We start from the raw sequence: 12,806 nt of genomic DNA, 5'->3' as shown, positions 1-12,806 counted from the left end.
GAGACAGAAAGCAGGAAACTATAGGCCAGTTAGCTTAACATCTGCCATAGGGAAAGTGTTAGAAGTTATTATTAAATACATTATAACAGGGCACTTAGATAAATTCAAGGTAATCAGGCAGAGTCAACATGGTTTTGTGCAAAGGAAATCGTGTTTAACCAATTTATTGGAATTATTTAAAGAAGTAACAGGTGAGGATTTGGTGGATGTACTGTACTTAGATTTTCAGAAGGCAAAGGTTATTGCATAAAATAAAAACTCATGGTGTAGTGGGTAACATATTGGCATGGATAGAAGATTGGCTAGCTAACAGTAAACAGAGTAAGCATAAATGTCTCATTTTCTGGTTGGCTGAACGCGATGAGTGGTGTGCCACAGGGATCAGTGCTGGGGCTTCAACTCTTTACAATTTATATAAATGATTTGGGTGAAGGAACTGATGGTATTTTTGCTCAATTTGCTGATGACACAGATAGGTAGGAAGAGGAAATAGGCAGGCTACAGGATATAGATAGGTTAGGTGAGTGGGCAAAGATCTGGCAAATGGAGTGTAAAGTATGAAAATGTGAGGTTGTCCATTTTAGCAGGACAAATAAAAAGAGCCACATTATCTAAACAGTGAGAGATTTCAGGACTCTGAGATGCCGAGGGATCTAGGTGTCCTAGTGCAAGAATCGTAAAAGGTTTTTTTTCATTCATAGGATGAGGGAATCGTTGGCTGGGCCATCATTTATTGCTCATCCCTAATTGCCCTTGATAAGATGGTGATGAGCTGCCTTCTTGAACTGCTGCAGTCCATATCGTGTAGGTACACCCACACTGCTGTTAGGGAGTTCCAGGATTTTGACTCAGCGACAGTAAAGGAATGGTGATATATTTCCAAGTCAGAATGGTGAGTGGCTTGGAGGAGAACTTCCATCTGGTGCCCTTGTCCTTCTAGATGGTAGTAGTCATGGGTTTGGAAGATGTGGTCTAAGGAGGCTTGGTGAGTTCCTGCAGGTGGCACACACTACTGCCACTACGTTGGTGGTGAAGGGAGTGAATGTTTGTGGGTAGGGTGGCAATCAAATGGGCTGCTTTGTCCTAGATGGTGTCAAGCTTCTTGAGTATTGTTGGAGCTGCACTCATCCAGAAGTGGAGAGCATTCCATCACACTCCTGACTTGTGCCTTTTGATGGTGGATATGCTTTGGGGAAATCAGGAGTTGAGTTACTTGCTGCAGAATTCCTAGTCTCTGGCCTGCTGTTGTAGGCACAGTGTTTATGTGGATGGTCCAGTTGAGTTTCTGGTCAATAGTAACCCCCTGGATGTTGATAGTGGGGAATTCAGCGATGGTAATGCCATTGAATGTCAAGGGCGATGGTTAGATTCTCTCTTGTTGGAGATGGTCATTGCCTGGCACGAATGTTACATGCCACTTGTCAGCCCAAGTTTGGATAGTGTCCAGGTCTTTCTGGATTTGGACATGGACTGCTTCAGTATCTGAGGAATTGTGAATGATGCTGAACATTGATGATTGCATAATGAACTTCCCCATTTCTGACCTTATGATGGAAGGAAGGCCATTGATGAAGCAGCTGAAGATGGTTGGGCCTAGGACACGACCCTGAGGAGCTCCTGCAATGATGTCCTGGAACTGAGATAACTTACCTCCAACAACCACAACCATTTTCCTTTGTGCGAGGTATGACTCCAACCAGCAGAGAATTTCCCCCCCAATTCCCATTGACTCCCGTTTTGCTCAAGCTCTTTCATGCCCACTCGGCTAAATGCTGTCTTGATGAAGCAGCTGAAGATGGTTGGGCCTGGTATGCAGGTGCAGCACGTAATTAGCAAAGCTAATAAAATGTTGTTTATTTTGAGGGTAATTGAATACAAGAGTTGGGAGATTATGCTTCAGTTACACAGATTATTGTACTGTCTAGAGTACTGTGTACAGTATTGATCTCCTTATTTAAGGAAAGCTATAAATGCATTAGAAGCAGTTCAGAGGTTTACTAGATCAAAAGCTGGAATGGGCAGGTTGGCTTACGTGGAAAGGTTGGACAAGCAAGGAGTTTAGGAAAGTAAGAGGTGACTTGATTAAAACATATAAGATCCTGAGGGGGCCTGATAGTGAAAAGGAAGTTTGTGGGAGAATCTAGAACCAGGTGCCACTGTTTCAAAAAAAAAAAAAAGGTCATCCATTTAGTACAGAGATAAGGAAAAAAATTTCTCTGAGGGTTATAAGACTTTAAAGCTCTCTTCCTCAAAAGGTGGTTGAGGCAGAGTCCTTGAATATCTCTGAGGCAGAGGTAGATAGATTCTTGATAAGGAAGGAGATGAAAGGTTATTGGGCAGGGATATGAGGTTAAAATCTGATTAGTCATGGTCTTAGTGAATGATGGAGCAGGCTTGACGGGCCATTTCCTGCTCCTAATTCGTATGTAACCGATTAGTTTTTTGGTGAAGATGCAGATCTGGATCCTGGAATTTTTTAAATAGTAGGAGATAGAACTAATTGGACAGGATTTTCTGGCACCCACCTGCTACCAGGATCATCTGGTCCTGCAGAATTTCCCACAAAGGTTCCCACCACGACAAAGCCAGAAAATCCCAGCCATTGACTTTTTTTTAAATATAACAATGTTGTTGATTGTTTTAGAATGTTGTGAATTGTCGCAGCCACTCTGGTGGAACGTAAGCAGAATTTTCAGAGCAGATTGTTAGATGTAGTTTGACCTGAAGCCTCATCAGCAATAAAAAGATTTATTTTGTTCAGCTCTGTAGTTACAGATTTATCAAAACCATCAGGTTTAAATATTGCAAAGTTACAGAGCATAAACCAGTCAGGGAAAAGTCTCAAGGGAGAGCTGTGTAATTATAATAACATTGAGTTAATACCACGTGCTAGGGGTATGCACTCTACTGTGTGCCCTCTTCACTTGTTAATCTATGAGCAAAAATAATTGATTGAACAATAATTTTAACTAATTAAGAGAGACAGGGGCATGAGAGAGGTGAATGACACAGCCACAAAAAAATAAATCAATGATTTCACAGCACAAGAAGGAATGGCAGGTGCAAATTTAAAGGTAAACGTTTAAGCTAACCTACATATAACTTAATCTAGATAAAAAAAATCAGTTTTAAAATTTTAAGGTAAGCTAAATTGAATCAGAGTGCCTGAGGTCTTGGAGCACAAGCATCAGGGAAAGAGCTAGTGAAAACACAAAGTGTTGTCAGCACAAGGGCAAGCTCATTGATGAGTGTTTTATTAATTTTAAAATGATTAACTAATAAAATAGAGGCATGGCAAGGTAACTATCCTGTGGAATGCACATCCTGCGCCATGTGAACGGCAGGACACTTCTCGTGTCCGTGCATGGTATCATCAGCAGGAAGAGCTTGAACTCCATGTTTCAGACCTTGAGCAACAGCTAGAGTCACTGGGGTGCATCCTTGAGGCTGACAGCTATGTGGATAGCACATTTCCAGAGATATTAACCGCACAGCGTAAAGCAAAAAGAGAGAATGGTTGACCGTGGACAGTAAAGGAGGACCATGCATGGTCCCAAGTGCATCTCACTCACCAAACAGTATTCAGTTCTGAATACTGATGAGAGCAATGGTTTCTCAGGTGAGTGCTGCCACAGCCAAGTCCATGGCAGCACAGATCACTCAGCTGTACAGGTGGCAGGAGGAAGACTGGAAAAGCAAGAGAGATAGGGGATTCTATGATTAGGGGAACAGACAGGCATTTCTATTCCTTGGATGTGATTGCAGAATGGTATATTGACTTCTAAGTGCCAGGGTCAAGGATGTCAGAGGGGCTGCTGAGCACCCTGGAGCAGTGAATAGCTAGAGATTGTGGTCCAAATTAATGCAATGACTTAAGCAGATGGATGAGATCCTGCAGGATTTTGAGGAGCTGGGAAGGAAACGAGCAAGCAAGTCCTCAAAGGTGGTAACCTTCGGCTTACTCCCAATGTGATCTGCTCATGAATAGAAATAGGATAGAGCAGGTGAAGGTATGGCTAGAAAAATGGTGGAGGGAGGGCTTTAGATTGCTGGGATATTTGGGACGTATTTTGGAGGGAGGTGGACAGGTTGCATCTCAGCAGAAGTGGAACTAAATATCCTGCCAGAGTGGTTTGTCAATGCTTGGCAGACAGGTGGGAACTAAAATGTGGCATTAGAGAGAAAAGCAAGGTCCACAAAGAATTGGGACAGACAGATATGAGTCAAGAAATAATAAGGTATTAGTTAGGGTCAGAGTAAGAGAGAATTCAATAAGTTCCAAATTAAGTTTACAGTGCACGTACATAAATGAATGAAGCATGGTAAGTAAGATTGGTGAGCTACAGGTACAGGTAGCCATTTGGAAATGTGATGTTGTGGTAATGAAGACCTTTCTCAAAAAAGAGCAAGGCTTGTATTTGCTGGAGTTTAGCAGAGTAAGAGGCGACTTGATTGAAACATTTAAGACCCTGAGGGGTCTTGACAGGATGGGTGTGGAGAGGATGTTTCCTATTGTGGGAGAATCTAGAACCAGTGGTCACTGTTTAAAGGGGCCACTCATTTAAGGCAGCAATGATTTTTTTTTTCTCTTAGAGGGTCATGAGTCTTTGAAACTATCTTCCTCAAATGGCAGTGGAATCAGAGTCTTCGAATATTTTTAAGGCAAATGAGACATGTTCTTGATAAGCAAGGGGTGAAACGTTATTGGGGGTAGGTGGGAATGTGGAGTTGAGGTTACAATCAGATCAGCCATAGTCTTAGTGAATGGCAGAGCAGATTTGAGGGGCCGAGTAGCCTACTCCTGCTCCCAATTTGTAAATAATCTAATTTGTTACAGTTAAAAACCAATAGAGGTTTTATTACACTAGTGGCTATATTCTACCAAGTAGTGGGAAAAATATAGAGGAGCAAATTTACAGGGAAATGACAGTGAGGTGCGAAAACTATAGAATAGTGATAATGGGGGACTTTCCATATTTAACCTTGACTCATGAACGGCCACCTCTTCTGGGGGTCTTTTCTGTGGTCTCTTCCAACCACCAGGAAGCCAAACATGTTAATCAGGGTGGGGATTGCTGTTGAAAAACATGATTTGCTGAGTCAAAACTCCACTATGCTTAGGGAACCAGGACAGAGCTGACAATTGGAATTCCCTCCCCAGCAAAGATTGGAGCCATAGTTTTTGGGTTAGCTTGTGGTGTTCAATGTGACGACTTTACAAACAACTTATCAGAATTGAATCTGACCAAAAACACGAGTAATACCTACCTCTTAAACAAACTGGTACTGCATTTGTTGTGATTATGTTGCATTTAACACAATATTGGTTAAGGAATTTAAAAACAAAAATTTTGCATAAAAAACACTTTTCACAATTTCCAGACATTTCAAAACTTTCCAAACCTTATGAAATGCTTGTGTTGTAGAGAAATATGGCAGCCAATCTATACACTGCAAGGTCTGAAAAACTCTAACATTAGAAATGATCATTGAATCAGTTTATGAATCTGGGAACTATAAAAAAGAGGTGTGATGGAAGATTCACAAACATAGGAGATTTCCTTGTCCTCACCCCCAGCCTCAGCATTCAACAGATACTATTTCCGCCATTAGTGATGCCACCACCAAACAGACCTTCGCCTCCCCTTTGTGTTCCAAAGCTTTCCTTCCGCAACACTTGATCACCTCTTCTTCCCACAGCAACTTTCTGTGCAAGGGCAGATGCAACACCAGCCCTTTTACCATCCTTCTCATGATCGAGGGTCACAATGACTCCGACCAGATGAAACAGATTTACTTGTAGCTTCAAATTAGTATATTGTGTTCCCTGTTCACACTGTGGTTTTCTTTGTAATGGGTGGACCAAACACAGATTGGATGATCACTGATGTCCACAAAAGCAACCCTGATCTCCTGGCTGCCTGCACATTTTAATTCTCCATCCCACTCTGACCAGAAGGTCAGAAGTGGGGATGTTCACTGATGATTGTACAATGTTCAGCACCATTCGTGACTCCTCAGACACTGAAGCAGTCCATGTCCAAATGCAGCAAGACCTGGGCAACATCCAGGCTTGGGCTAACAAGTGGCAAGTAACATTCATGCCACTCAAGTGCTAGGCAATGACCATCTCCAACAAGAGAGAATCCAACCATCACCCCTTGATGTTCATTGGCATTACCATCGCTGAATCTCCTAACAACCTGGGAGTTACCATTGACCAGAAACTGAACTGGACTAGCCATATAAATACTGTGGCTACAAGAGCAAGTCAGAGACTAGGAATCGTGCAGCGAGTAACTCACTTCCTGATTCCCCAAAGCCTGTCCACAATCTACAAGGCACAAGTCAGGAGTGTGATGGAATACTCCCCACTTGCCTGGATGAGTGCAGCTCCTGCAACACTGGAAGCTCAACATCTTCCAGGACAAAGCAGCCCTCATCCACTCCCTCCACCACCGACACACAGTAGCAGCAGTGTGAACCATTCTACAAGATGCACTGCAGGAATTCACCAAGGCTCCTTCGACAACACCTTTCCAACCCACAACCACTACCACCTAGAAGGACAAGGGCAGCAGGTAGATGGGAACACCACCACCTGGAAGTTCCCCTCCAAGTCACTTACCATCCTGACTTGGAAATATATCGCCGTTCTTTCACTGGCACTGGGTCAAAATCCTGGAATTCCCTTCCTAACAGCACTATGGGTGTACCTACACCACATGGACTGCAGTGGCTCAAGAAGGCAGCTCACCACCACCTTCTCAAAGGCAACAAGAGATGGGCAATAAATGTTGGCCCAGTCAGTGAAGCCTACGTCCCATGAATGAATTTTTAAAAAAATCAGGCTTGTTTTTCTCATCACCAGACAATATATCTTGTTCTTTTAACTTAAAGAAACATTTTACCAATCTGCAGAGCTGACAGAATTAAGCCCCCTGGAAGTATTTCAGAGGGGTCAGAAATTTGACCAGGATATCTAACAGATCTGAGTTGTTGGTAGTTTCTGCGAGGACTTGTTTGAGACAACCTCCATCTGCACCCAGCTATGTTCCCTCGTGTCAAGAATTTGAGTATGCTTGCAGTAATCTGTAAAATAAGCCATCAGCTCGAGCGACCACAGATGGGTCTTAGCATTATCAGAACACCTGTCCCTTTACAAGGGAGCCACAAATGACCCTTTGAAAAAAATGTGCCAATAACTCTTCAGCTTTTTACTCCAACTTTAACTTCTACCCTTTGCTTTGGGCTCAGGAACTTTTGACTTGACTCAATAGTTTGACTTGACACTCATTGGGGCAATCAAATTGGTTCCCAATTTAACCATGCAAGGGCTGAAACTCTGCTTCAGAGAATGACAATTGCAGCACAGAATATTTAAAAATAAACTCATTTCTTGTCCCCAAGTTGTGAGTGGTGCATTTCAAAAGGAAATAGTAACCTTTTTATAGCATCTGAATTTGGAGCTTACATCTCGTAGTATTGAAACCAGAGCTAATAGGCATGGTTGAGCATGCTTCAATGGGACTGAATTTTAACATGCACTGTCAAGGCACTCTATTTGTAGTGAAGTGAGGGGAAGACCCATTAGCCTGAGTAAAAGTAAGGTCGTCAGTGATAAAGATTCTAACTCTGTTGGATGTATCTGGAATGGGAGGAATGACAGTTCATATGAAACCACTGTTGAATGATCTGCTTGCCAAGAGCTCCAACAGTTGGAACACTAGTGGCTGATATTTCTCCAGCTCTTCCTCTACTGCCAGCGCTCCTCGATGCCCCAGGTAACAGGTATAGTGCATTACGAAAAGTTGTATGGCATATAACTGTCAACTGTAATGCAGTCAGGCCTACAGTGAAAAGTGAAGATCAGTCTAAACAGCAGAAGTATTGCTTTCAACACACAAAGGTCTGCTTAATTGTGTTTCTGGTAGTAGCATAGTTCTCATTGTTGACCAGCTCTGCAGTTGCACTTTGTTCTTGACAGCAGCCATAACTAAAGTCACAGACTAGAAAGAAAATTGCCATTACAGCCTAGTTGTAATAAAGGCAGTCCAAGGTATTGGCAGAGAACAAATAAACTACAACTATTGTCAGGAAATCAGGTAGACTTGCATGATGCTCTGCTTGTGATCATGAACAAGCTGGACATTGATCGAGTGGAATCACTTTCTATTAAGAAAAATGCCAGGATGGTAATGGAAAGCAATATGTATTTCAAACACGGATTAATTCAGTATGGTAATCTTAAATGGAAAACGAACCACATATTTTGGAAGCAGAACCTTGCTACAAACCATAGGGTACAAATTGAACCAAACTTCATGGACAAAGAAATCAATTAAAACCTTGTAATTACTTTGAGAGGATGAATACAAGCTGCAAAGTTAATGTGCAATTTAAAATAAAACTGCTCAAGAAAAAAAGTAACTTTTACATCAGATAAGGAACTTTTGCGTTAGACTATCCAGTAAAACTACTGCAGACAATTCAATGATAAGCCTGAGTTGCAAAACTTTTTACAGCATCAGTAAGTTAACCTTGATGTGCAATAAAAGAACAATCCAGAATAGTTAACAGTAACACAATGAAAGGGCAGAGCACACCAGCAATGACAAAACCCCATCAATTCAGATTGTGTCACAGTTCTATATGCATTGAAATTGGGAAGTTAGAGGGCTGGGAAAGGGCAGGGTGCTTCTACTGCTCAATGTAAATAAACCATTGCTTTGACTTAAGAAATCATCAATATGCCTCCGCTGTATCATTGTTACTTGATATGATTACACAGGCTTGACGCTGAAAAACATTATTCCTTGCAGCCAAGCATTTAACTCCATATACACATGTAACAATAAGAAACCTTCATGCATTTTCAAAGTATAAGATTGCCTTTTATATAGGTAAAATCTATATATAAATTATGCAATAAGTTAATTCCAAGCTGTGTTTGTACTTAAACAAAAAAATGCTGCTTGTTTCATGCTCTAAATCATGTTGAAATATGTGGAGCAAAGTTTGAAGAACAATAGAGTTATAACTGACTAGTAACACAACCAGTTTATATACACGAAAGTCGTAATAGTCCCTGGGGACCATAAGCTGCTCTCTCATTAGAGAGACACGACTGCTGGTGAGTTACCTGAGGGTTGCCACACCTCAGGTAAGGGGCAAGGTTGAGAGGGTGGGGGCCTTCAGTGCCTTTTAAAAGTAAAAGTAAAGTTATGCTGGAAAATGTTGGTTAAAAATAAGATAAAATTCAAATGGAATCACATCTTTTACAAAGAAGCAAACAAAACAAAGTGATTATTTCAGCACTCGAGCATTGATTAGTTAAATACAGGAATTTTGTTTTTGCTCGTCATCCTTTATTTTCTGTAATTGCTCATTTGGTGCAAGTAGGAGCTTTCAGTCCTCTATATATGGACATAGAAACCCACCCTCTGTACTTGAAACAATCAATACTCAAAACACAAGCCTTGGATTTCTAGTACAGAGTTCCATTACCAGTACATATTTTATTGTATCTCAACTTGAATTGTTATCTACCTATTTGATTGGGGGAGAAAACCAAAACATTAAAGAATTAATTTAAAAATATTAACCCAGTTTCATTGACAAACTAATTGTAACAACTGCACCATCACAGATGGCACACTGACAGGAAAAACTGCACAATGAAGACAAGCATTCCCTCACGAATGCTACGAGGTCATAAAGCTGTATTAATTTAAGTCAATAATTTGTCCATTCTCACAGTACAATGGTCAGGTGACTTCTGAAAATATGAAGAGATCTTGCGCATTGAAGCTGGAGTCTGTAGAACAAAAAAGAAAGCAGATTATGACAAACTTATTGCCACACAAATAATACATTTTTCAGATACTAAGTTTGTGCATGGAAAGTAAATTAAGCAACACTTGTTTTGCGTTTGTCAATTTTGTTTAAATGGAAAACACCAATGGCATCAGCAAATTGATTTAACTGAGGCAAAGCATGAAGGATATTTAATGTTCACCAGTTCAAACCCATATGCAGCAAGACCTGTACAACATCCAGGCTTAGGCTGATAAGTGGCAAATAACTTTTGTGCCACACAAGAATAATGGAATGACCATCTCCAACATGAGAATCTAATCACTTCTGTGACATTCAACAGCATCATTGAATCCCCCACAATGGGGTTACCCATTGACCAGAAACTTAACTGGACCAGCCACATAAATACTGTGGTTACAAGAGCAAGTCAGAGGCTGGGAATTTTATGGCGAGTAACTCACTGCCTGACTCCCCAAGGCCTTTCCACCATCTACAAGGAACAAGTCACAAGTGTGATGGAATACTCTCCAGTTGCCTGGATGAAAACAACTCCAACAACACTCGAGACACCATCTAGGACAAAGCAGCCTGCTTTATTTGCACCCCATCCGCCACTTTAAACATGCACTCCCTCCCTCACCAGCACATGGTGGCTGCAATCTGTACCATCTCCAAGAGGCACAGCAGCAATTCTCCAAGGCTTCTTCTGGGTCCATGACCTCTAGCACCTAGAAGAACAGGGTAGCAGGCACATGGGAACACCACCACCAGCAAGTTCCCTTACAAATCTCACACCATCCTGACTTGAAAATAGTGATGAAAAAGCAACACCAAACGGAGTCAAAATCTGACAACACCCTCCCCAACAGCACGATAGGTGTACCCACATGGACTTTAATGGGTCAAGAAGGTGACTCACTACCACCTTCTCAAAAGCAATTAGGAGTGGACAATAAACACTGGTCTTAACAGTGATACCCATAGCCCATGAACAAATTTTAAAAATGTCATTTACCTAGGAAGCTCTATTTTTTTTTTTATGGTGAAATTATGTCACTTGCACCTAATCCCTTGCAGTTATGAAGTAGAGGGCTATTCATCAGCAAATAAAATCAGAAATCACAAGATGCTGAATAATGTCAATGAATGCATACCACAATTCTGCACTATTAATAATTCCCTCAGAGAGAGGGAGAGGAAATGCAATTTTAAAAAATCCAAGCTAATTATCTGGACGAGTGACTCAACAAAAACAAAATGGGTGTTTTTTTTATATAAAGGGGCACCAACTGGGATTCTAAAAAAAATGGAGTGTTTAAACCTGTAAAGAGCTTTTGGAAAGAACTATCATTACAGAGGATGTGAATTATGGATGAACAAAAGGAACAATCCCTCATGCAGGGTTATTGGGTTAAGAGTTTAAAATAGCCAAATGAACAAAGAAGGTCCCTTTGAAATAAAACCAACCACAGCTTTTGAAATTTGACCAAAACCAAAAGCCTAATTTGAGCATTGGAGCCACTGCAACTTAAACATGCCCATGTTTATAAAGTTTATTTCATAGTCACTGTCCTTACAGTTGTACCCATCATAATATAGTACATAGCATTGCAGTAAACAACTTACTGGCAAGCCTGTTGTAGTCCTTTCTTCCCTTTTCTTCATAGCTGGACTCCATGACAGTGTCGGACTATTGGGTGATCTCACTATCCTAATGCCCATTTCAAGTTTCTGTTTGGCCCTCAGGTCGGAAAGCCAGTTTGATTTTTGAGGAGAACCGTTTTCTTTGTCCAGCATTGCAGGTTTCTGTCTGCAGTGGAGCTTGGAGGAAGAAGAAGAATCTTCCAGCTCTGGACTAGGGAAGGGGCTTGCCAGAGGGGGGTTTTCCCTGGTGTTACAGTCACAACTTTTCATCCCTTTATCTTCTGTACCTTCCATAGATGAGTTTTTCCAACTCTGTTCCTTTAAACAACAGATACCAATTTTACATCTTTTAGAAACAGGGCTGACTTCTGCTACAATACTGTTGTCTCCATTTTTACTTTTGTTCATTATTGATCCACCACTGGTGTCCAATCTCCTTTTAACTTTCTTCTCAAAAATCTGGTTGTTTACAGTTTCCGAGACATTTTTTGATTGACTTCGTTCAACTGGGGCTAGCACACTCCTCGGTGAAGTGTTGGGAGCATCGGAGAGAGAGGCAGGAGTGCTGGGGCTCTTAACAACCCATTTCTTGATCGACATTTTCCCAGAAGCAGACTTTGGGGAAGTAGAACTTGTCTGAACTAGCTGACATGGTCTACAATTATTGTCCACGGATCTCTGAGCCACAGAGGTGGGTGTGCTGGAAGAGCTTCCACTGACATTAGGGGCACATGAGGCTTGCTGTGGAGATGGCAGATTTGGGCCTTCTTTCATTGATTGTGTATTGTTAATTGGCTGAATCACAGCATCTGTTAAAAGCAAGATATTAAGACTTACTAAGATTCAACATTTCAAAAATAATAAAGAAACTGCAAGTTAAAGTTACTAATTCATAAACTCTCTAGGCAGCAAGTCATGAAAGTATCCTGGAATGTACCTGTAAATATATTAACATCCTGCACGTTTCCAAAATTGTGCAAAGTGTCTACAAAATTTGTCTTCACCAGCACAATTCATAACAAAACAATTTGATTAAAAAAACTTATTTTATGCAGTTATGCGCATATACACTGCTGAGCACAACATGGCAAGTTACAACTAGTGGGCCCAATTGCATGTAGATCAGTTCACACATGATTCATTTCTGCTCAGCTGACCATGTCAAACACTTGCCTCTCCATCTTGGCAAATAGTCACCTAAACATATTGCAATCAAGGCTGGAAGCTCAAGTGACAAACAACTATGGGACTGAAAACCTCATTCTCATCATTATGGTGCTTAATAGCCCATGAAGATATTTAATAGTAGAAAAAGGAATACACCAATATATTTTCTGAAGTAA

General features: G+C 41.1%; 1 protein-coding gene across 2 annotated transcripts in view; it reads right to left on the bottom strand.

Moving 5' to 3' along the window:
- Window positions 1–8,337: 8,337 nt before the first annotated feature.
- The window catches only part of dtl (denticleless E3 ubiquitin protein ligase homolog (Drosophila)), a 168,827-nt gene continuing 164,358 nt past the window's right edge, over window positions 8,338–12,806 (bottom strand). For both annotated transcript variants that reach the window (XM_041213768.1, XM_041213767.1), the window contains exons 14-15: window positions 11,446–12,272; window positions 8,338–9,817 (exon numbers count right to left, since the gene is read on the bottom strand). In XM_041213768.1, the coding sequence (XP_041069702.1) occupies window positions 9,731–9,817; window positions 11,446–12,272 (914 nt within the window). In that variant the 3' untranslated portion in view covers window positions 8,338–9,730. The remainder of the gene's footprint in view (window positions 9,818–11,445; window positions 12,273–12,806) is intronic.

This window comes from Carcharodon carcharias, chromosome 2, assembly GCF_017639515.1.
Source record: "Carcharodon carcharias isolate sCarCar2 chromosome 2, sCarCar2.pri, whole genome shotgun sequence".
NCBI lineage: Eukaryota > Metazoa > Chordata > Chondrichthyes > Lamniformes > Lamnidae > Carcharodon > Carcharodon carcharias.
This window is presented reverse-complemented; position numbering and strand designations above follow the sequence as displayed.